This window comes from Lepidochelys olivacea (genome assembly GCF_965140295.1).
Source record: "Lepidochelys olivacea isolate rLepOli2 genome assembly, chromosome: 7".
In the NCBI taxonomy this organism is placed as follows: Eukaryota; Metazoa; Chordata; order Testudines; family Cheloniidae; genus Lepidochelys; species Lepidochelys olivacea.
Window position 1 is genome coordinate 119,694,979 of NC_140417.1, and position 25,085 is coordinate 119,720,063.

Sequence of the window (25,085 nt, forward strand, 5' to 3'; positions counted from 1 at the left end):
GAGACATACTAAAATAACAAAACTTTTTCTAACGTGAAAAGTTCCAAACAATTTTGATTCAGAAATGTTGAAATGCTTTGTTTCGAGTCAGTTCAACTTTAAACTGTATCTGCCTCTTTATCTGTTAAATCAGTTTTTAAACCAGTTCAGTTAAACTGTTGCAAACCCCTGTTAGTTTGGTCTCAGGGGGTATGTTTTCACTGAACAACTAACCCTGGTGATCCGCACCTGGGTCTGAGCAGCCAGGTTAGCGTAGCTCAGGTGTGAACATGCCCACCAAAAAAGCCCTACCCATATTACTGCATCCTCACTGTTTCTACACTCACCCATGTGTGTCTGGGGGGACATATCCCATGGTTCTTTGTGCTGAGAGGCTCTAGGATTTCTTCCCAGACAACAGTGTCAATTGTGGGAGAACTTGTGTGCCCTTTGGGAGGAACTGTGGGAAAGGGCATTGGAGGACTATCAGCATTCAATTGATTTTGCCTCATTCTTCTCTCAGTGCCAGGCACCCTGGGTGGACCACATATCCCATGGCTCAATGAAGTGAGACTGAGGTGCATCATGGGAGATGCAGATCAGTGAAGGAGTCCACAGGAGAGAATGGAGGCACGAAGCACCCGAACTGCAACTCCCATAGGCACCACAACATCGTATGTTGATGCAGTTTAATGTTGAATTGACTTGAAACCAAATGTTTTAGTGCAGTTTAACAAACTGAAAGGTTTCAACTCATGTTGAAGGAATTCGTATCAACATATTTCATTTTGATTTGCCTGATGGAAAATCAAAAAATGTTGTCCACGGAACATTTTGAGTTTGTGGAAACCACATTTTCTGTCGAAAAATCATTCTGATGGAAATTTTCCAACTAGCTCTAATCCTGAGATTTGCAATAAAATCACGAGAGGTGGTAACATTATTTAATTATTTCCTGCAGTGTTTTTTTATGGATCTGTTTCATAACAGCAATAAGCCAAGCCAAGGCAGTGTGTATTTCTGGGCATTTATATTGCTCCTTCAGAAGCTTGTCTGCCTCTCTTTGGTCTAGAAACTGATGGAAAGACTGGTGAGACCAGGTTCACTTGTGAGCTATGTAGCATTTTCTGCAAAGTTGGAAATACTGATGGAATAAACCAATCCTGAGGTGTTTTATCATTTTCAGAGCTGTCCAGAACCACAAAGTGAAGCAGCACATGAGAATGAAATATAAACATCACAAACAGCAGCTGAAACGACCTCAAGTTTTTCAAACCCTAAGGAAACGTTTGTCGAAAAACTGGACAGCGTCCAGCGGAGGGCAACAAAAATGATTAGGGGGCTGGAGCACATGACTTATGAGGAGAGGCTGAGGGAACTGGGATTGTTTAGTTGCAGAAGAGAAGAATGAGGGGGGATTTGATAGCTGCTTTCAACTACCTGAAAGGGGGTTACAAAGAGGATGGACCTAGACTGCTCTCAGTGGTAGCAGATGACAGAACGAGGAGTAATGGTCTCAAGTTGCAGTGGGGGCGGTTTAGGTTGGATATTAGGAAAAACGTTTGCACTGGGAAGGTGGTGAAGCACTGGAACGGGTTACCTAGGGAGTTGGTGGAATCTCCTTCCTTAGAGGTTTTTAAGGTCAGGCTTGACAAAGCCCTGGCTGGGATGATTTAGTTGGGGATTGGCCCTGCCTTTGAGCAGGGGGTGGGACTAGATGACCTCCTGAGGTCCCTCCCAACCCAGATAGTCTATGATTCTATGAAAGTTTGAGTTGTGTTTTGCGGGATTGATTCATGCTGTCTGAAGTATGTTCACCAATCCCCTGCATGCAGAGCTGGCCCTTTAAAACCCCTCATTGCATGTATGGAAGGAGAATCTTCTTTGACAAGGCAGTGAAATTCACCCTGCAGGTCAGGAGGCTGCTTAAAGGGCCAGGAGTGCATGAGCTCCGAGCCATGTATACAGGCCGGGATGAGATAAATCCTCGGGTGACCATCCTCACTGAAGTAAATGGGAGTTTTTCTATTGGCCTCAGTGAGGCCAGAATTTCACCCCTAGAGTTTAGCGCCCACATCTACTTACAGACCACGTGCAGGAAGAGGACGGCAGTGTCAGAGCCCAGGCTGTTTTCGGCGTAGGCCGTCACCTGAAAAATCCCAGCGCTCTTATAAACGTGCCTGATGCCCTCCTCTATGGGGCTGAAATTAGCATAAGACATGGCAATACCATCTCCGAAATCCAGCTGGATGTTTGTCCTCTGGAGATCGCCCTGCAACGGAGAGCACAGTGGTTAGGAACTCAGCTGAGAGGGGTGATTGATGTTCCACTCCATCCCGCTGCTCAGCTTCACTTTGTTGGTGCGAAGACAACCCCGGCACATGGCAAAACGATCTCCGCCAAGTGCTGCAATGCCCCAAACACAACCAGCACCAGCTCCAGCTCGTACATTATATCTATTATATATCAGAATGCCCAGAACAACCTGGACATTAAGAGGTCTGAGCAGGTGCTATCCTCCTACCCCTGATCCAGTGGTTCAAGGGGGGAGAATGCCACTACAGTGCTGCTTATGTGTCGCCTGATATGTGTCTATATTGGGGGCAGTTGAGATGGGAGAAGCTGCGTAGATGACAGGTTATGTCTCTGCTGGAGGATTAGCTAGGAGCGCCTTCCAGGTGCTGCTGGAGTGCACTGCATACATGAAGAAGAGGGCGTATAAATGAGCGAATAGTTGCAGACAAGAAATCCCAGAGGCTTAGGCCTTGTCTACTTGCAGAAGCTGCAATGGTTTCATTTAAATCAGTTTTTAAACCAGTTCAGTTAAACAATTATATCAGAGGATATGTTTTCACTGAACAGTTAACCCAGGTGATCAGCACCTGGGGCTGAGAAGCCAGGTTAGCCTAACCCAGGCAGGATGCGGTCACAGCAAAGCCCTTTCCATGTTACTACATCCTCACTGTTCCTGCACTCGCCCGTGTGTATCTGGGGAGGCATATCCCATGGTTCTTTGGGCTGAGATACTCTAGGATTCTTTCCCAGTCAACTGTGTCAGTTGTGGGAGAACCTGTCTGCCCTTTGCAGGGAATTGTAGGGAGGGCATTGGAGGACTGTCAGCCCTTGAGTGACCTAGCCTGCATTCTCGCTGCAAAGTGGGCAGGTTCCAGCCTCAGTTAAACCAGGGCCCCGGGCTCTAACCTATGCCCCCAGTGGGGTGAGCTTGCCTGAAATTAGAGCACCTCCAAACCCAGGTCAAAGGTTTTGCTGTGTGGATGGTAGGGAGGTTTGGGCTAAAACGCAGGTAAGCGCCCGAGTTAACTGCAGTGAAGACAGGCCCAAAGTGGTTTATTTTTACATTTGTTTCCAATTGGCTAAATCAAAATAAGTCTGCTTTAAACCAAAATAAAAGCGTCCACGTGGCCTTCTTCACTGATTTAAGTAAGTCAGTTTAAAATCACCCCTTACTTTAAATCTGTGTAGCTCTCTGTGCAGATAAGCACTCACAACCCAAAATCCTTTCTTTAAGGTGATAAGGATTCCAATCACATCCAGTTTGGACTGGGAAAGTGGGTAAAAGAGAGAGAATGTTTGAGTACATCCCTGGGATGCTCCACTCCAGAAATCAAACAGATTCTATCTCTATGTATATTCAGAGAGAGGAGAGAAATTCCAGCTCAAGACCAACCACTGCTCCTGAGTTTAACATGCTCTCATGAGCTGCTGTGAACAGCCTGCTCCCATGCAAGACAACAGCAAAACTCCCACAAGCTACAATTTGCAGGCTCAGGATCAAGGCGAATGATGGCGATCCACTACATGCTGGTCTAACTAGTGGAGGGAAACTACCATGCAGCTCAGACCCAGTGAATGCTTCTCCACCTCCCTCCCTCGGACTTCACTGGAATAAACTACCATACTCACAGGGCTGCATTAAACCCCAAAGGGGCCAGGTGATTAAAAGCACCATTTTGCCTTTGCTATGCAAAACAGGGATAGCTTCCCACAATAACAACCAGATTTAGGGGTAGATTCTCTGCTCTGATCTGCTCTCTCTGCACAGGTCAAGTGGCACAAAGGGAACAGAAGCCTTCTATAATTCCATGCTTGGGATGCCCCCCAATAGGATAGCATCCTCAACAGCCTTAAAGCTGAGAGAGCTGGCTCCCTCCCTGCAACCCTCAAGGTACGTTGAGGGCAGAGAAGAGGATTGGCTGGAGGTTGTAGGTGGTCCTTTGGAGACCATAACTACCTGAATTTACAAGCAACAGCCAATCAACTGGAAAGTGGCTTAGGAAACGCAACAGAATTTCCAAAGGTGGACAAAGCCGATGACACAGCAGCATGTCCACTCAGGCTCCGGGACAAATCTTTCCCTCCCTTTACAACTTACTTCTGCTTAGTGACTTTCAGAGCTGGACTGACAGCGCCGGGGAGTGGAATCTCTTCTTCCACAGCTCAGAGAGTGACTGTGTTAGCTTCTTCCCTGCCAATGTATCTTTGCCTTGAGCCATAGGGATTGTATCACTTAACCCCCAGGTCCATTCCATCCATGGCCTCTCTGCTGGGACTACGAGCCAGGGTGCTGTGCATGCATGTAGCTTTTGTGAGGACGACACTTGGGTGAAATCCTGGCGCCATTGAAATCAAAGGGGAGTTTTGCCATTGACTTCAATGGGGCTTGCATTTCGCCTTTGTTCTCTTGGAATATGGAAAAGTTCTATAGAATTTGACAGGGAGGAAGCCAACAGGCTTCTATAGAAATGTAACCGAGTGCTATAAAACCCAGAGGATTTAGTAGAGGGTGAAGACACTTTTTAACCATCCTATAGAATTCTTTAGCAAGGACCAAATGCTCTACTGTACTCTCCTGGACAGTTCAAACATTGGATAGAAAGGTTACTAATGGAAGGTTTTGAATCAAGGTTGGATTGCTTTTCTAAACAATCTGCTCTAGGAATTATTCTGGGGAAGTTCTCCGGCCTCCTATACAGGAGGTCAGACTAGATGATCGCAGTGTCCCCTTATGGACCTGGGAATCTATGAATTCACTACTGCCTGTTAAATGCCACAGGACTTTTCTGTGAGGGCCTGCACTGAGCCCACAAACTCATTCTATTGGGAGGCCGCTGAACATATGGTAAAAACACAGCTGGTCTGGATTCAGTCCTGGTGACCTCAGGGTGAAAACTCCATCTCTGGAGTTCCAAGCTCGTGCCATGTCATTTTCTTTTTGTTTTCCTTATTGTTTGGTGGCCGGGTTTTCGGTTTGTTGGTTGGTTTTTTCCCCTCCCCTTTATATAAAGGGAAGGTTTTGACATGGAGATTAGGGAACAGATTTCTAATAGCTAAACAGTAGCAGATGATCCTTCCACCCAATTACTGGCTCTTTAATGCAGACCCAGCAATAGTGCTAATCCGCCATTCCCCATTTCCTTAGCTGCGGACTGGTATTTGAAATATCGAAAGGTGGCTGCTTGCCCCATGTACAATGGGTTTATGAATATAAATTAAAGTGGAAACAAAGAGGAAGCATTTCAAACGGATAAAAATCATTGCTCTCCAGATTTATTCAAGAGGCACTTTCTACAGCTTTGGTCCTGTAAACAACTCAATGGGAATGTGGTAGAGGCCTGCCGTAAAGCTTGCAGCTCTGTCAATGGAATGCTAGGGGCAGCTGATGGGCAGCGGGAATCGGTGGAGATGGGTGTTACCTATAGGATACCTTGGCAGCTCTTCCCCATTGGAGCTCAGCTGGGAAAGTTTTCCAAACCGAGGGCTGCACTGGCAATTTGTCAGAAGCCCACAAGGGTGAAAGAGAATGGGTGAAATCTTGGCCTCACTGAAATCAATACTAAACTCCCATTGATTTCAACTGGGCCAGGATTTCCACCCATATCTTTATATATTTACATATTTTTACCACCTAGGAATAAATATGCAGAGTCCTAAGATTTGCTCAGGCTTGTTCTTGTTTTTTCAGTTCGCTAGCAATAAAATCCTGCTGTTGAGCAGCTTTGTCCTCGCCTTGCAGTACCAGAGTGAAGGCTGCAATGTTAGGGACCTGATTTCAGCGGTGCAGCTCCCACCTGGTGCAGAGTGGCAGAGGGAGCCAGGGGCTCACTTACTCCATTCCCACCTACTTCAGCAAAACAATAAAGAGACTCATACCTATGCTTCCTTGTGTCTGCCCGGACCCTACGTCCAGGGAGCTCATGTGAGAGTGCATTCTTATTCCTTCTTACTCCATTGCTTAACTGCACAATCTAAGTCACAATCCAGAGCTAAATTAATGAAATTATAACAAAGCTATATATACCTTCAATATATAAAACCCACCACCATGTGCTTATTGTAGGATTACCAGCATGGAGATCTTTTAACAGCCAGCTACGCCATATGGTAAAATCCAAGATCCACCATAAATCTAGGGGAAATTACCTTTCTGAAGAACATATGGCACAACCTTCAGCTCCTCATGGATGAGCTCAGGTTCAGCCATTCATACTTGTGTGTTCAGGACACCCAGAAATAGACAAAATAACAGTTACTTGTAACTGTGCACAGAGACGTTGGACCAGATCATCAGCTTGTGTCGTCCACCAACTTGAACAGAGCTACACACTAATCCCATCTCAGGGTCTGGCACACTGTTAGAATGCTATGAAGCCAAGCACATAACTAACACACACACAACCACACACACACACACACACAGAGGTGCATTAGTATTTTTTTAAAGCCCGGTCAGACATAGTTCTGGCACGAAAACTAGAGGGAAGCAGGGATTTTACTATATTTCCTCAAGTTTTGTAATAATCAGAGCTGAGGCAAATGAACATTTCTTTGTTTTCTCTGAATTTTTTTCCTAAGGTTTTCAGGTTTGTTTCAAAAAAGCAATTCCCTCTCTTGTCTGAAAATTGATTTTGTTTGTTTAAAACTGAAAACTTTTTGATTTTACCTCAAAAAAACCACCAAAAATTCTCCATAACAGAATTTTTGTCATGAAAATTTCCATTTAATTGAAAAATCCATTTTCTATTATTAAAATGCTTCAATGGACACATTTTGACCACCTCTAGTAACAATAGATAACATTTTAGGCACAGGGCACTGCAGCTATCATATCTGATCCCCTTTCAACATCTTAACCCTGCCTATCCGTTTATTCACCGGAGCCTTCAATTCCTGAAACCTTGTGCCAACACAACTCTTCAACTACCTTGCTTGCAACCTTATTCCTGTCTGTTTATCATTCTTTGTCTACAGCTGTTCCGCTTGAGTTCCCTAATACATTACTACTAGATTCCTAATTTTTAGATTGTCTGTTCTTTTCTGAACTCCCACTCAATAATGTCTCTACAAATCTTTATACCTTGTCAAATCTAAACAGATAAAAGAATCAGCCAGGTAGACGAGAAATTCCCATTGTGCAGAAACAGGAGGAATATGAACCTATGCAAAGAGACACCATCATCTCAGACTGGTTACAATGAACCATTTCATTGCATTATATTTTTAATGAAAAATATGTGGATGCTTAAAAAAACCCTCAGGTTAGAGAAAAGTATTAGAAGACAGCATGATACCATAGCTAGGTCACTAAACTATGAGTCAGGAGAGATGGCTTCTGGTCCCAGATCTCACAGTGACACCAGCTTTGTGACTTTGGGCAAATCATTTCACCTCCCTAATACTGTTTCCCCTCCTACCCCTCCTCTGCCTTTTCTGTGAAGACTGTGAATGATTTGGGGCCAGGATGGTCTCTTTTTGTGTGTTTGTCCAGCACCTAGCTCAATGGGTCCTGATCTTGGTTGGGGTCTTTAGAAGATACCATAATGCACATAATTCATAATCATGGTATTTAGGTTAAAAGAAATCAATGACAAAAGTTTTACTTTTAAAAATATTAAAGCATCCCTCTGTCCTTTGGGAACCTAAACACACCTCCATTGAATTAGAGTAGGAAAGCAAAATAGACCAGAAACAGACAATGAAGCTGACCAACGTGGTTTTATTGTCTGAGCTGACTGAAATGCACAAAGATAAACAAACAGAACACAGAATGCCAAGTAAACCTGATTTCTCAAATTCTCTCTTTCTTTTTACCATGGATGATTTAACACTTCTATTCTGATCCCATCTACACAATCTGCCCTGTTTATTGTGACCCAGGGAAGGCAATTGATAATTTCCCATGTTTCTTTCTTGCGTGCACATTCAGTGTCTGCCGGGAGATTTTTAACAAGGAAATTATGTTTTATTAAAGGTATCCACAAAATGGCAGTGTCCAAAATGGATACAGCTGGGATTTTTAAAGAAGCCTGATGGATTTAGGCCCCTAAATACCATTTACGTGGGATTTGGGTGCCTGATGTCCTTACACATGCCTTTGAAAATCGTCCTGAGAGCGTACCAAGAATCAGCGATCTGTTAAGGCTTTATGTCAATCCACTGCATGGTGGTGAAGTTTTCTGGACAAATGCACCCCAAACGTAGGCCTCCTTGCTGAATACAGAGAGGTATTAGAGGGAAAGCCACAGCAATCGATTATCCATGGGAGGTTGGCAAAGGGGATCAGAACAAAGGTCTGTGATTTCCAAGAGATCCTGACAAATCATGTGCCAAAGGCTCATGGCAACTACACGGTGGTTCAAGATGCCGCTCTGAGTGCCCTGGGGCCTGGATCACTCAGGCATAATCCTCAGCCACATCAAGCTCTCCCTGGGTGCATCTGAATGAGGGAGGTGAAAGTGGTGCTAAGTCGCACATCAACCTTCCCTGATCCCAAGGGCCAGCCCATTAGGGGCTTTATACTGATGGGGACTGGCTAGGGGGCAGTGATCTCTGGCCCTGCCCCCTCTTACCCCCAGTCATGACCCCAAGCCCAGGCGTGTTGGGGGCAGATTGGATGGCGCACAGCCAGCTGCAGTGGCTTTACCCCAGACCAGAGGAGTCCCAGCTGCCCCTGTGTAGCTGCCTGAGCAGTGTAACCACCCAGAAACAGGGCAGTGACCTGGCCCCTCTACTTTGCCACAGATCATGAGCAGTGAAACCCACCCAGACACAGATTTCTCCATTGTGTCCTCAACTCTGACCTCCAGGGAGCTCCTCTGGGGGGAGAGAGTTGCTGAGCCTCTTGTGTTCTATTCGGCCATTGCCCTCTAAGCTGAGACTGTCAGACAGGGAACTAGGTAGTTGAAACCATAATGGGGATTTTTGCAACATGGTGAATTATCTCTCTAGGGTCCTCAATAGAGGCCATCAGGCAAAAGGTCCTTTTATTGCAACTGCTGTCAAGGACCCAGAAAAAGGCCTTATCCAGCAGATGTGGGGTTGGCCACAGAATCCGCCACCAGCTGCAGAACTGTGCAGCAAGACCTAAGCTAGCATTGTCCATTGATCTCTTGCACAGCACCTAGCACCATGGTCCATGACTAAGGCTCCTCAGCACTATTGCAATACAATACATGGCCATCATCACTTCCTATAGTATCAGAGGGGACTAGCAGCTAGCCAGAGGTATACTTCCTTATTCAGGGCTTGCATCAATAGTGTAGGGGTCTAGAAGGGGAGTACCAGCATCACTCTGGCTTGGGACTTCCTTATGACCGTGACAGACAGAAGTGTTGCCTGGTGCTATCTGTACTAACCTCAAACTGGGCTAGTGTTTCAGAAGAAGGAAGAGGAGGGAGATGGTCTCAGCTGGATTTCTAAGCCCATCTGAAACGGCTGGATTTTCAAAGAGGCATACAGAAGTAAGGAGCCCAATTCCCATTGAAAGAATCAATGAGATTTGGGCATCTCACTGCTCTTTGTGTCTCCGAAAATCTTCCCCTACAATTATGCCCTATCCTGGAGTGACTTTCTACAGGCTTGGGCTAGCCAGTGCCGAGGCTGCTCCAGCCTTTTCATGATCCTTGCAGAGCTTTGCAGCCCTCCATGCATTAGGACATTCATCATTCCACCCACCTTCTGTGAAAGGCTTGAAGTGTGGCCACCTGAATGCCATTCTCCTAATGAAGCCAGTAAATTAAAGGAAGGGGCAGCCCACACTTCAGCGGTCCAATGAGCCCAGAGACCTACCTCTTCCATAAGGATGATGAAGGTGGTGTTGTGCCCTTGCTGGGCAAGCAGCTTGCCGTCGGTGGTGAGGACGTGCAGCCCACGCGGGGCTTTGCCCGGGCATTGCTCTGCTTTGGCCACATATTTCTCCCGCAGCCCGTCCGTGCAATTGTTAGAGACAATCCTCCGATACCTGGGGAACATGGACAATTCGGGTGGGGCTCGGGAGAGTAGGTTTTATTTTTATAATGTACGCATTTCAAAGAGCTGCCCCAGGCTAACAGCCCACACACTCCTGCTAGTGCTCCCCTCACATCAAAGAAAATCAAAGGCTTTATTAATTCGCAGAAGCCAAACAAATCACGATCCAGCCTTCTCTGGAGACCCCGGCTCCACCCATGAGAACAGATTCGTATTGTTGAGCCGAATCTCTACGTACCACTGAAAGCTGGAGAAGGCCTATTCAACTCCCTGTTCTGTCTCCTGCATTATAGCATTTCATTATGGTTTTGTTACACTGTGTCTGCTCCTATTCTGCTCCAAGGCACCCTGAATGATTTGGCAGGAGTTTTGTCCAGCTCAGTTTTAAATGATTCAAGGAGCAGGTTTCTCTTGGCTCCATTCAGAAGCAAAGCAAAGAGATTAGCTGCCTGTGAGGACACTTGGCAATTTGTTGCCTTGTTCCGGGAGATTAACCCTCCTAGTCATTGCCTCATAGAACTGGGGAAGGTGGGCAGGACTTCAGCAGCTCTTCCCACTCCAGTGCAGCCCTGATGTCAGGGGCTCCCCCGGCTGCAGCCAGCCCACTTTAATTATAATCTTTCACCACGGAGTGGTTTCCTGAGAACTGTGAAGACGGCCTTACAGTAGCCCAATTTTCATTGGCAACCCTTCAGTAAACAGCCAGCACTTGTGAGCAAATTGGTGAGCAGGGCATGGCACTCATAAGCAACCCTACAACCGACCTCCAAGTAAACATCTTCTGAGGCACACAAAGAATGTAAAAATGACAAACCAGCGTCTTCAGCCCACTATTCCAGAGCGACCCTACCAAAACAAACCAGCATCTGCAGCCCAGCATGCCGGAGCGACCCTACCAAAACAAACCAGCATCTTGCAGCCCAACGTGCCGGAGCGACCCTACCAAAACAAACCAGCATCTGCAGCCCAGCGTTCCAGAGCGACCCTACCAAAACAAACCAGCATCTGCAGCCCAGCGTTCCAGAGCGACCCTACCAAAACAAACCAGCATCTGCAGCCCAGCGTTCCAGAAAAACCCTATCAAAACAAACCAGCATTTTCAGCCTAACATTCTGGAGCCACCGTATCAAAACGAACCATTGGGCAGAGCCTGGTACTCATAAGCAACCTTGCGTCAGCCCTCAAAGCACACACAGTCTAAGAATATGAGGAATGTCATAGTAACAAATCAGTATGTGCAGACCTAGTGCTATAGGAACCCTACAATAACAAACTACTAAATACACACAGTGAAGGCGGGAAAAATTGGTTAAGAATGCACAGCATAAATCCAAACTTCCTTAGGAGTTGTTATAAATACAAACAGTAAAAAAGAAACAAATTATATGAAAAATCACGGAAAACACCCTGAGCGTGTCCATTTACATGTTCTGCAGCTGCTCAGGTGGATATTTTGATTCGTACTTTAATTTTGCAGCAGTGGTGGCCTGAAGTGTGGGCTCCCAGGATCATATATCACTAGATAGCAATGTAATATCTACATGTCACTTATGTTAATGGACTTCTCTCAGTGGCTGAGGCGTGAGGCACAGTTCCATATAGATGATGCTGCAAAAAAGCAACTCGCAAATAAGGCTGGAAAACCGCCAGGCAGGGTAGAGATAACGCTAATGGTCCAGACTTACTGTAAATACAAAAAGGTCACCAAAAGCGAGAGCCAGCTGGACTTACCCAGTGCTGTTCAGGTAGCGGTGGCCGAGACTGCAGTCTTTTGGCAAGGAGGACGGGTTGAACCAGAAAGCTGGGATGCACTGGTTGTTACTGTGCCTTTCATAGCCATAGTCACTATGGAAACAGAAAGGTAACGAGGAGCATAATCAGATCATAATAGTTAAGCCCTGGAACAGGTTACCTGAGGAGGCTGTGGAATCCCCAACATTGGTGGTTAAGAACAGATCAGACAAGCACTTGTCAGGGATGGTCCAGGTACACTTAATCATGCCCTCGTGCAATGGGATGGACTAGATGACCTCTTGAGGTCCCAGCCAGCCCTACAAGTTCTAAGATTCTATGTGCCATGGGTAACCACAATCTCCGGGAATCACTTATTTACTAGAGCTGGCTAGGAAATTTGAGCTAACTTCCTTTTCCCCAATAAAAACAAGCTTTACTTTTAATTATGATAACTTTTGTGGAAGAGAAAATGCAGGGGTTTTGACAAGCCATGCTATTTATTGGGGAACAGGCTGTTCTTTCTACTCATGCTGCCTTATAGTCCATCAATAGGTATCCAAACTTGGAGTCCTTGTTCCGATTTCACTGTGTCCTTTCTTGATCAAAACTCCCAGGGGTGTCAGAAGGCGTCTTGACTCACAGCAAAGTAAAACCAGAGTAACTGATTCAGCAAAGCTCTTAAATATATCCTTAACTTTAAATGCATGCTTAAGTCCATCCAGATTCAGCAGCACACATGCTTAAGCCCCATTGACTTTGTTTTGGGCATTAAGCATATTGGAATGGATTTAAACACATGATTAAGTGATTTGCTGATCTGGACCCCAGTGAGTGCCCAAATTAGGGAGGCTAATACTATGCTAAGCAGCACTGAACACTGAACCTGGAAGCATGGAACACCCAGTCGATGGGCTTTGCTACAGAATGTGGAAGAATGTAGCCCCAGAAAGCTTTGCTGAATGGCAAGCATTGCAGAACTTTGGAAGATTGTTGTTCCATGTGGTGGCAAGAGAGGAAGAAAATCTGATTCACTTCTAGCTTTCTTTAAAATAAGTAAACCTATAGCCATTTAATTTTTTGCATTTTCTTTGGTTCCATGAACCAAACCACATTCCAGGATCTCGCCACATTCACGACAGGGAAGCGTTTCACAAGGCACAAAATGCCAGGAGCTGATCTTGAATGATTAGCAGAGGGATAAAGATTAACAGCATGCCTGAACAGTGACAGGTTAACTCAGCAAACAAGGACATGATTGATGCCTGTCCAAAACAGCACTTACAACAAACAGTGGAGCTGCCCTAGTAATCTAATGGTTACACAACAGAAGGTTCCCTGCAGCTGGGAGCGTACCCCCAGAGCTCAGACTCCCAGGGTCAGGCAAGCTTGAACTCTGGTGACTGGCTTGAGAGCTGCCACATCCACACTGCTATTTTTACCATGCTAGCTTGAGCCCTGCTACAGTGAGTCTGTCTACCCAGGCTGGGAGGTTCACTCCCAGCTCCAGTGTAGACATACCTTTACTGTCATGCACAGGGGGAGGAATCCAGCTCACCGATCCCTCCCTGTGTATGACAGTAAAGGGGATGGAAACACACCCAGCTGTCCTCCCAAATGATGAAGTCACAGGGCTGATCAGAAGCAGAATGAAGTCAATGGGAGTCTTTTCATTAGTTTTGGTGGGCTTTGGATCAGATCCTCTGGGCCTCCCTCTGTGGCTAGCTGCAGCTAACATGGGGATTTTTAGATAAAGATGAGGAATAAAAAAAAATGATCACGAAGTTCATCTCACAACAAGGCAACCAACTCCAGCACTATGGGAACCACAGACGTCACGAAATCTCCACATGCCCTGTTATGCTCTTGGTTTTATCCAGGAGCATGCTAGAGTCAGAACGGAAAGCTTCAGAGAAGGGTTTTAGTAAGATAAATTCACTGTGCAGCCTCACGGTTGCCAGTATTCTTTGGAGGACAGAGATTTCCGAGCTGCATAAAAAGGTTCAGAAATTCCCTAATGCTCTTTGTCGCAACGTTCCATTTAATCATTCTCAGAGGGTCAGCCTGGCACAGTAAAGAATGCCTGGCAGTGACTGCGTAATTAAAGATGTTCAGGAGGAGCCGTACTTTGCCCAAAAGACTAAAAGAGCTGCATAAATATTTAATAAAATTAAAGACAACATTGCTGTATGCCCCGAAGACTGTGGGCTCATTCATTAACTTCTGGTAATTGTATATTAAAATCTCACATGCTGCCCACCTTCCCTCTTGCAAGCCCCAGGGTTTGCATAAGTTAGGGAAATAATCACATCCAGCTGCTTCTCTGTCTTTCCTTTCTTGACAGAGTAAGTAAAGAACGGGGAGGGGGGGGAATACCAGCACATATTTTAATAACATTTCTCAGTTCCATTGTTTCTGCACAAGGCAAGAGTTTGATTTTTAAAATGATTATGTCTGTGTGTGTCTGCAGCCACAGCTATGCCCTCACTGTATCTATCCACACGCTTCGCACCAGGTTAGCAAACCCATGTGGTTTCATCTATAATTGGGGTCTTGCCCTGAAAAGTGACTAAGCCATAAGGACACGGTGGAGTTCCACGTGTCTTGCCCTTCAATGACTCCCAATGAGAGCTCTTCAGCTTACTTGTTAAATAAGGACTGGCCAAGATTTCCAAAACGGACTGGTGACTTTGGGTGCCCAACTTGAGATGTCCGGAAGGACCATGGTTTTCAGAATGTGTTCAGTGCCATCCTATGAAAATCAGGCCCCTTAAAATATCGCCGGTTGGGCATCCAAAATGGAGGTGCCCCAAATCACTAGCCACTGTTGAAACTCTTTGCTGCATTCTCCCCCCCCCCCCCCGCCTCCCCCCGTAACTGTCAGCCCTACAAACTCAACCTAGGATTGGAACGTGAACTGGTTCTTTCTGGCCCGTGCGTCACCATCAATGAAGATTCAGCACTCAGAACCCAGTTATGGATTCTGTTGAGGCTGTACAAGCTGGACTAGAATCCAGCTGTCTCCACTATAGTTAAGTTGGCTCTGCAGGGTAACAGGAGAATAAGGCAGTAAAACCTTATTTTAGGGTGTAAGGTAAGTGGAAATCTCACTGACTAGATACAGGAAGTGGGTCCAATAAGAAGGTGCCATTTTTACGGTCACTTTCCCAGGTACAACTGCATTTTAAGGCCAAATAATCTAGAGTAGCTTTGCACTTCAGCCTTAAAAATACACCAGGCTGAACTCTGGAATGAGAAAGCAGGAACGCTTCAAAGCAGTAACCAACCAGACAAACACAAAAGCATCTGTGCAGATCAGTGACAGGCTGAGCACAGTGGCGGAAGCAAATTATGTGGTATGGGTAAATGATGCAGGGACGTTCGGTGCTTATTGTAAAATGTTAGCTTTTCTCGTTAAGAGTGAGAACAGAACCCAACGTGCCACATCTCTCGGGATAATCCAGAAGAGTCTTAGATTTCATTGCTGCATTAGGAATAAGTGAACAATTGGTTCAGCAAAAATGAAAAAAAATCTACCTGATGTCCCTGAACCTTTGTTCAGACCAACCACCACTGATATTCAGAAAAAGGCAGCTACCTTTCTTCACATTATTTCTCATTTTGGTCGCACCTGGTGCATGTCCAGATCCCAGCCAAGGCTGTACCAGGAAGTCTTGAAAAAAAACTATGGATCAGATCCTCAGCTAGCGTATATTGGCATAGCTGCACAGATGTCATGCAGGAGACATGAATGGAATCCAGCCTAAGAAGTCATCAGTGAATTTAGTTGACTTTCACCAGCTGAGGATTTGGTCCTGCCTACTTAACTGGAAGCAGGAAATGAAAACACCTTCCCAAGACAACCTCTTCTTGTTGCATTCTCAGCCCAGTTTAGCTGTCCAAGAGGTGCAGGCAGTTAGGTGTGACAAAGTTCCTGCTCTACCTTGGTGGGTCTTGCACTTATTGGCGGATTTGCTTGCCTTGGAGCTTCATGGCAGCCCTCAGCTTGTCCGTTTTTCTGAATTCACAGTCCAGGTCGACTCCTCCTGTGTCTGACCAGGAGTTGGGAGGATTTGGGGGGAACCCAGGCCTGCCCTCTACTCCGGGTTCCAGCCCAGGGCCCTGTGGAATGCAGCTGTCTAGAGTGCCTCCTGGAACAGCTGTGTGACAGCTACAACTCCCTGGGTTACTTCCCCATGGCCTCCTCCCAACACCTTCTTTATCCTCACCATAGGACCTTTCTCCTGGTGTCTGATAATGCTTGTACACCTCAGTCCTCCAACAGTATGTGTTCTCACTCTCAGCTCCTAGTGCCTCTTGCTCCCAGCTCTTTACACGCACACCACAAACTGAAGTGAGCTCCTTTTTAAAACCCAGGTACCCTGATTAGCCTGCCTTAATTGGTTCTAGCAGCTTCTTGATTGGCTGCAGGTGTTCTAATCAGCCTGTCTTAATTGTCTCCAGAAGGTTCCTGATTGTTCTGGAACCTTCCTGGTTACCTTACCCAGGGAAAAGGGACCTACTTAGCCTGGGGCTAATATATCTGCCTTCTATTACTCTTCTATAGCCATCTGGCCTGACCCTGTCACATAGGGCATTCATCTGAACTGCTGGGTATTTGTGCCTGCCCCCCGAAACCTTGTGTGTACCCCCACCCTTTTGAGAATCATCTGTTGTTAGTCACCCCTTAGCATCCTCCTGCAGAAATTCCAGACACGGACACTTTCCCAAAATTTAAGAGCAACATCAGGGTTTTTTTAAAAACCTCAAAGCAGTTTGGAATTTTACAATGCCATTAACTCGAAACATCAGTATTTATGCAAAGCAGCCTGTGACTTCTGACAGGCCCACGCTGCACGGGGGTGTGAAAGAAGCCGATCTGGCTTTTGCTGTTGACATTTCTTAATAAAGTCTCGCTGAAAAGCAATAACAATTTCCCAGGCTAAAATGAAAAACATTGCCCTGTTTTGCACGATGCGGCTTCAAGTGGCTACAGAAGTTAAGTGAGGCTGAAATTCCTTCCCTGTAGGGGCACCCTTTGGAGGGGAAACTCTCCCTTCAAGGTACAACTCATGCAGTCCTTTGTTAGAATGATCTGCAAAAAAATGTCCCTTAGCACCTTACAGCCCACTCTTGGAATTCCATATACATCGAGCCAACTGGTTTGGAACAGGCAAAGAACCAGCAGCAGCAGGAGCACTAGTTATAACGGGTCAGAATACTTACCACTCGAAGTCCCATTCAGAACAGATGCAAGGCTCCGATACAACAGTTCTGGAGTAGTCTCGACCCAGGGCACACTGGGCTCCAGGCTTGCGTTTCTTATAGATCTTCCTCTCTCCCATGACACAAGGCTCAACCTTTGGCAGCGAAACCATCATGGATTAGAAAGAGAAGAACATGGAGGATTTCTAGTCTTTGCCCAACCACTGTTACTATACAGCAGGATATCAAAGCATCGTGGGGGATGATTTCCAAAGGGCAGTTAAGCACTCTTTGAAAATTAGGAGGGGTTCGTGCTTAATTCCCATTTACACCTTTAAAAAGTTCCTCTGTACAAACTTCAGATCAAGTCTCCCAGACTCCTAACTCCCATTTACACCTTCGTGAACCTCCCCCTACACTAACTTCATCAAACTCTCCCACCGTCTGCCCCCTTGTGCCTCACCCGTTATTGAAACAGAACCAATTATTTCTCTTTTGCGTATGGCAAAAGTCATGCATCATCGAGTGCATCGTCTAAGGTCAAGCAGAGTCAGCGACAAAGCTCAGAGTAGAACCCAGGAGTCCTGACTCCTCCTCCTCTTCCCAGTACCCCTTACTGCCTTGTAGCACTCGGTCATTTTCTTCTAGCGCTATGTAGGGGCTTAAGGCTGAGGTTTTCTAAAGCACTACGAGAGGAAGTTTGAAGGAAAGTTTGACCAGATACAGATTATTTAAGTGAATTACCATAAATCATCTTTTCTCTTAAGTTGAAACAACTTGTTTGGGCCCCCCCACCCCAAAAACCGAATCAACCCAAACCAAAATGCACAATTACATTCCTTATCTTTCTCATGATTATAGATTGCCAAGATGATCCCATGGTATGAAGAATGAGGGAGTTATTATACGCATTACTTTTTATAAAGATCAAGTTTTACCTGTTTGCTATTATCCTGCCTGACTGCACAGAGCTAAATTAAAGGAGGCTGTTGCTGGAGATGAAGCTCAGGCAGAAAGATACAGAAACTGCAGCAAGCCAGCCATCTCTCCCAAGTTACAGAGGAGGTAACCAGGCTGAATGGAACTTACAAGAATTTGCAAGGGAAGATTGCGGTGTAGGTCAGACCCACGCATATAGACTTTCTCTGTCGTCTCCCTTTGCACTGCGTGCTACGTTCCTTTGGGTGAATACATAATGCTTTGTATTGAAGAAGCTGGGTTCGAGACACTTTGATCAGAAGCTGTCACAGGAACCCAGAGGAAAAGGGCTTCCAGGTACCAAACACAGTTGACCCTGTCATGTTAAGGCGGCGGGTAAGAAGACAAGAGGAGGGGGGCAGCCCAGAGATGCAGTCTAAGAAAGGTAGGATGAAGATAGTGAAACCTGAGGTGAACCTCAGAGGGACTAGAAGGGGTCCAAGTAGTTTGCCCAGACAGATTAGCAGATGCTTTCCCCTTACTTCATTTTATTTGTTCTGTGTTGTGGCTCTATCCACCTGGTATATTCCAGGTTCCATGATGCTCATTTCTAATGCATCTTCTCTTGCTGATTTCGTTCAGTGACATCACAGTTTCAGTGTTTGTAATGTCACTTCATCACCATGGAAAGGACTGTGACATCACAGTGTAGTCATTTTGCCAAGGACCCCAACCCTACAAACAACTCCCCGAAGGACAGGACTGCATTAACTCCCAGTGGCTTCCCAAGGCCCCAAATGAACCTAATGTGATAATAAGCCAGGTGATTACAGAAGAGAAAGTTTATATACATATAATACAATAATAATTTGGTCTTCTCTGTCCTCTTCCAGTAAAGGGCTCCCGAGAATTTTCCAAACTTCTGTGAGATAAGTAGATACTTTTATATCCATTTTACAGATTGGGAAACTGAGGCACGGAGACAGGAAATGACTTGCCTGAGTCAGTGGTAGAGCCAAAAATAGACTCCAGATCTCTTAGATTTAACTCCAAGACCTTACTTTAAATCAGCAATGAGGAACAGCACATGCTAGTGGAAGGGAACTTTTAAACATTGTTACATGTTTAAAAGTACACTGGCATGGAGCTGAAGTTCTTTACCCTTTTTTCTGGGTTCAAAACTATCAGGTGACAGAATTCCTCTGTTGGAGTCTCCCTAGTGACTGACCCAATGATTTTAGGTTAGTTTATCTAAGTGGGCCAGATTCCTGTTTACACTAAGGCCCCTTTATACTTCTCTGGCAGTGTCAAGGGGCCGTAACATGGGAGTCCATTACATTACAGGCCCCTCTTACACTGTGAGAGTGGTGGAAAGGGACCTTAGGGCAAATGAGACTCTAGCTCAGTGTGTTTCGCTATGATCTCCTTGCATGACAGGCTCCTACCCACGAACACTCTGCGCTTGAAAGGCAGTGTTGTGCCCCATAAAAGACTGCGTAGAGAGTCAATAGTACCTGATCGTGCAGGTGCCAGGTCTGGTAGTCCTCTTTGTTGCACCTCCTGCTGAAGATGGATTTGTAGTCCACTTTGACCAGCTGCCATTCAGAGCGGAGACTGAAGTGGCCAAAAATTCTGAACATTGGAAAAGAGAGAAAGGCATACACACCGTCAGCCATGGAAATACAGAGCCTCCATACAAAAGTGAACCCAAGGGTGGAAACCGACACAGAATCCTAGAACTCATTACAAGAAAAGAACATAAGACCAGCCATACTGGATCAGACCAAAGGTCCATCTAGCCCAGTATCCTTCCGACAGTGGCCAATGCCAGATGCCCCAGAGGGAATGAACAGAACAGGTAACCGTAAAGTGATCCATTCCCTGTCACCCATTCACAGCTCCTGGCAAACAGAGGCCAGGGACACCATCCCTGCCCAACCTGGCTAATAGCTATTGATGAATCTGTCCTCCATGAATTTATCTAGTTCTTTTTGGAACCCTGAGCCTTAACCTTCCTGTGCCTCAGTTTCCAATCATCTGTTTGTACGTGGCATCCTGTTCTCGGTTCCTTTGTGTATCCTGTCTTATTAGAGTGTAATGGATACACAATGGACATACTCCTCCTGTATATCTGTATAGCACCTGGCATAATGGGGTCCTGATGTGAGCTGTGGCTTTTAGACACTCCTGTCATACATATAATTATAATAAGGAGTAGCCCTATTAAAGCCAATGGAATTACTCAGCTGAATACAGTTATACATGTATTTATAGGATCAGGTCCTTTCTGAGTTGACACGTTCTCACTGGTGTTAAATATTCTGATTCTACAAAAAGGAGAGAAAACCCAAATGTTAAAAAAATCACTATGCAGCGAAGAATCAAATGAAAACAGAGACCAACGTGATGAAGGTGCTTAGAACATAAGAACAGCCATACTGGATCAGACTAATGGTCCATCCAGCCCAGTATGCTGTCTTCCACCAGTGGCTATTGCCAGATTCTTCAAAGGGAATGAACAGAACAGGGAAATCATCAAGTGATCCATCCCCTGTCGTTCAATCCCAGCTTCTGGCAGTCGGGCTTGGTAAACATGATGCAAGATGAGGGCCTGCAAAGACTGCAAACTACCATCTCCTAATTAGTTCAACTTTGCTGGAGTGAGGTCATGTCATGTGACAATTGTTTTCCACCACAGGGCAGGAACTTCCTTTTTTGGCAATTCTTTTGAGCAGGCTGATCATTGCCAATAATTCAGTGACCCATGTGTATGGCCCATCTGGACAAGTAAGGAGATGTCTCTTCCATGATATGCCCCCAAGCCAGTGGATTGCTGCTAGAGGCCCCAACCAACACTGGGGCCTGTTTGTGCCAGATGCTATACAGGCCCAGGCACATGGAAGGAGCAGAAGAGCTTGCATTCTAGATAGACAGGACAGACAATGGGATACAGCAGGATTGGGGACTGAGGCACAGGGATGTGAGGGCTGGGATTGTCAGGAAGTCCAATGAACATTAAACCCCAGACTAAGCGCTTTGCCCAAGGCAATACCAGATGTCTGTAGGCGGCTTGAATTGGAAGACAGGTTTCTTGAAGCCCAGTGCAGTAACTTCCCCACACGGCCATCCTTCCTCATGCCCATAAAATCTTGCACATGCCTAAGTGTTTGCAAGACTAGGGCCTATGTGAAGCCGACCGTCTTGATGTTACACATTCCGTGCTTTCATCTCATGTGATAAACACTAAGAGAGTTTACTTGGCAGATGCTCACATCTTTTACAAAGAAATAACTCACAACAAAACTGCCTTTAATTAATAAATAACATCAGGTATCTACACAAAAGGCTCCGTTCATCTGGAATCATTCAGCTAGCTGCAGGGAACCTGCTTTTCAATCAAGCAACTACTTCTTATTCCTCACGCCAATGGTTCTTTTCTCCGTAAGAAGCGGCTTTTCAATCAGCTGGAGCCATATTTCCAAAGGGGTGCATGGTGCAAGGAGACAGGGGCGTAGACATTGGCTGACCACTTTAAAAGCCATAAACAAAGCTACAGTCTCACAGAGGGGAGGCGAAATAAAATGAAATAAACATGATGGAACAAATCAATGCATCATCAGAACAAGCCAATATGAGCAGCTTGTTTTCCCCAAAGTTGAGAGTCTCAGATGAAGAAGAAAAAAGATCTTAAAAATCAGCAAAATAATTCTTTAACGGAGGTTTTTAAATACATATTGTGACAGTCAGGCCAGATGACTACAAGAGAGTGGTCGAAGGTAGATACATTAGTTCCAGGTTAAGCAGGTCCCTTTTCCCTGGGTAAAATAACAGGGACTATTCCAGAACACTCAGGAACTTTCTAGAACTAATTAAGGCAGGCAGGCTAATTAGGACACCTGTAGCCAATTGGGAAGCTGCTAGAATTAATTAAGGCTAATCAGGACACCTGGTTTAAAAAGGCTGTCACTCCAGTTAATGAGGTGTGCGGGTAAGGAGCTGGGAGTGAGAGGACGTGCTGCTGGAGGACTGAGGAGTACAAGTGTTAACAGACATCAGGAGGAAGGTCCTGTGGTGAGGACAAAGAAGGTGTTGGGAGGAGACCAAGGAGACCAAAACCAAAGAAACCCAGGGTAGAGGGTGGCCTGGGTTCCCCACAAACCTCCCAACTCCTGACCCAACACAGGAGCTTCCACCAGAGGGGAAGGTCTCTGAGCTGGTCCCCGACCCACATCCGCAGAAACTGCAGGGATTGTTCTTACTCTTTTTTCCCCATGCTGGCCAGTGATGAGGTTATCTGAGTGAACGGCAGATTTGAGCCACGAAAGTGGCCAAACTGAGGGTGACTCTGAATCTCTGAGGTGAGCAAAATCCACCAGTAAGCGCAGGACCCATCAAGGTAGAGGAGGAACTTTGTCACAATATATATATATATGATTTGTTAAATCTACATCATTTCCAACGTTCAACGAGAAGCAGGTGTCACTGTATCACCTTAGCTAGAGGGTTGATAGGTATTTTTCCAACACACCACACTTTTCGCCAACCTAAAATTCAACCAGGTTATTCATGAGCTTAGGGAGTTTTAAAATTCTTTTAGATACAAAAAAGTGGGGGAATTGCAAGATGGTTTGCAAGCCTCACAGTGAGAGGGGAAGAAAAACAAAGATCAAGAGAGTGCAACCCTCAAGACACAAACATCTCTAACCTACACAGCACTGTAACCTTATAGCTGTAACCCTCATCCCAACCTCTCCAGCGTTTGCCAACATCCCTTGCTCTGCCTCATCTTACCCTAGATTGTAAACTGCTAAAGGCTCAAGGCTTTGCCTCTCCTCTGACTGCAAAGTACTATGCAAGCTTACAGTGCTGTGGAAATGCAAATGTAGGGAGCGGTGCAAGACACAGGATTAGTGGCATTGATGAAGGGCCAGATAGGGACAGAGACCCCTATAACAGGGAGGGAGGAGCTGCACTGCCCCGGGGGCAGCTTCGGAAGGGACTGCACCATTGGATATATACAATCCTCCCCCCAGTACCTCGACATGCAGGGCAAGTGTGTGTGCTGTACCTGCCCTTTGGGTGGTGCCTTCCTACTCCCACCTGCTCAGTTCTGCAGACCTGTGTGGCGTCTCGATGAATGTGGGGCAATGATCTCCCCTCATTCACCTCCGCTTTGGTGACGTGGGCTAGAGTCAGGCACAGCCGGAGCCTGAGGCAGGCGGGGGAGCCCCTAGGCTCTGGGGAACTCTCACCTTTTTAAGCTGACTGCATTTTGACGCCCAGCGGGTTAGTTTTATTTCCCTCACTGGATGCCGTAAAACCAGCTTCACGCCCATGAATGGCAACATCGGACGCATACTCAGTAGCTCCGGCAGCAACAGCTTCATACCCACCAGCTCTGCATTCAGTAACCGCGTCCTCTGTATGTGCCTAGCTAGTGGCTAAGATGTTCCACTGAGTCACGGTGTCGCTTCTCCTCGAAACCTGGGTCCTGCTGGATTTGAATCAGGTGATTTAAACGAGGGCAAAGGGAGGTTAGATGACGTGAATGTCACTCCGTTTAGTGAGCCAGGTGGTATAAAGCGGCCTAGTCCCATTGACTCCAACAAAGCAATGCTGATTTAGATCAGCTGAGGGTCTGGCCCAGGGTGTCTATTTAATCGAATTGTAGCTCCCCCCCCCCCCAGGAGCTTACCTTGGTTCCTGGGTCTCTGTGTGCTAGGAACTCAGGGAGAGGCATGCTGCCCCTAGGAGGAAGGGGGACCAAGGGCAGGCTCAGAGGCTGCTAGGTAACGAAGTGGGGGAGAGAGGGGAGTCATTATTTCGAGTGATAGGGCCCCAGAGCTCAGGGGCGTGACAGCCAGGCGCCTGGATGGCCACCAGTGTGCCTGTTCAGAGGAGGAGCAGTGTCGGAGAGAAAGGAGGGGGTTGGAGTCAAGTGATTGACAAGCAAAAGCCCGAGAGCACCGTGAGAGGGCAAAAGCTATTTTGAAAGGCTTGGGAGCCAGTCACTGAAAGAGCAGGGCCATAAGCGCTGACTGGATGGGCTCGAGGAAGGGGATGGGAAGAAGAGGGGTGGAGGTGGGGCCTTGGAGGAAGGGGTGGAGCAGGAGCAGGGGTGGAGCCGGGGCACGAAAAGGCGGGGTGGGGGCAAGGCCTGGGGCGGAGTGGGGGTTGAGCACCCCCAGGCGGAAATGAGAAGCTGGCAGCTGGGAGGGCTTGCTGTGGGTGAGTCCGAGGCCTGCATGCAGGGTCTCCATGAGAACTGGCTTCTGGGAACATGGTAGCAATATCCCTAAACTTCTTCCTTTCCCTCTTCCAGGCAACTCCCAGTTTAGAGAGTTTTGTTGGGAAAACGCCGTACCCAGGCAGGCTGAGTTAGTCTTTCAGCTCCCTTGATAAAATCAGTTACCACAAGGCAGGTACTGCTCGTGCGGCTAGTTCAGGGCTGCCCACCTGCTGCGATTGTATCTGAGCTCTGTAGGAGGAGATCAGGAGTTAGGATTTTCAGGATAGTTATAATCTGCACCTGATCCCTGCATCCCTTTATGGTGAGGGAAATCTTGGGAACAGAAGCAGCCTGATTCCTGTATGAAGAGGACACCTGCCAACTGTGATTGCCAGCTGCTATGTAGTTGCTGAGGAGTCTGGATTCATCTCTGAACCTGTGGATCATTTGTGGAGTGGTGAATGCACCATATTTTAGTTAGACCATCAGGGAAACTGTCTGGAGTCCCCCTATTCCTTGAACTGTGTCCTCAAGCCAGGGAATAAGGGTTTGGTGATTTTATTACCTGCTGCCTATTTAACCCGTAGAGGGACTTACCATCTTATCCAACATGCACATCTTTGGGGCCAGATTGAACCCAGGCAGCCAAGTTGCTTATTGCTGCTACAGGAGATACAGTGTCACAGGTCCTCAAGGGCCACCGCCAACCAACAGGACCACACATTTTTCTCTTGCTATATCAGGTCACGTGACTGGA

The 25,085-nt window shown here is 46.4% G+C and overlaps 1 protein-coding gene across 1 annotated transcript in view; it reads right to left on the reverse strand.

Moving 5' to 3' along the window:
• SORCS3 (sortilin related VPS10 domain containing receptor 3) overlaps positions 1-25,085 on the reverse strand; it is a gene marked incomplete at its 5' end in the record, with an annotated part of 489,210 nt that overhangs the window by 34,904 nt on the left and 429,221 nt on the right. The window contains 5 exons of the mRNA XM_084635451.1: positions 2,065-2,251; positions 10,066-10,237; positions 11,977-12,090; positions 17,203-17,336; positions 19,614-19,731. Of these exons, the coding sequence (XP_084491577.1) occupies positions 2,065-2,251; positions 10,066-10,237; positions 11,977-12,090; positions 17,203-17,336; positions 19,614-19,731 (725 nt within the window). The remainder of the gene's footprint in view (positions 1-2,064; positions 2,252-10,065; positions 10,238-11,976; positions 12,091-17,202; positions 17,337-19,613; positions 19,732-25,085) is intronic.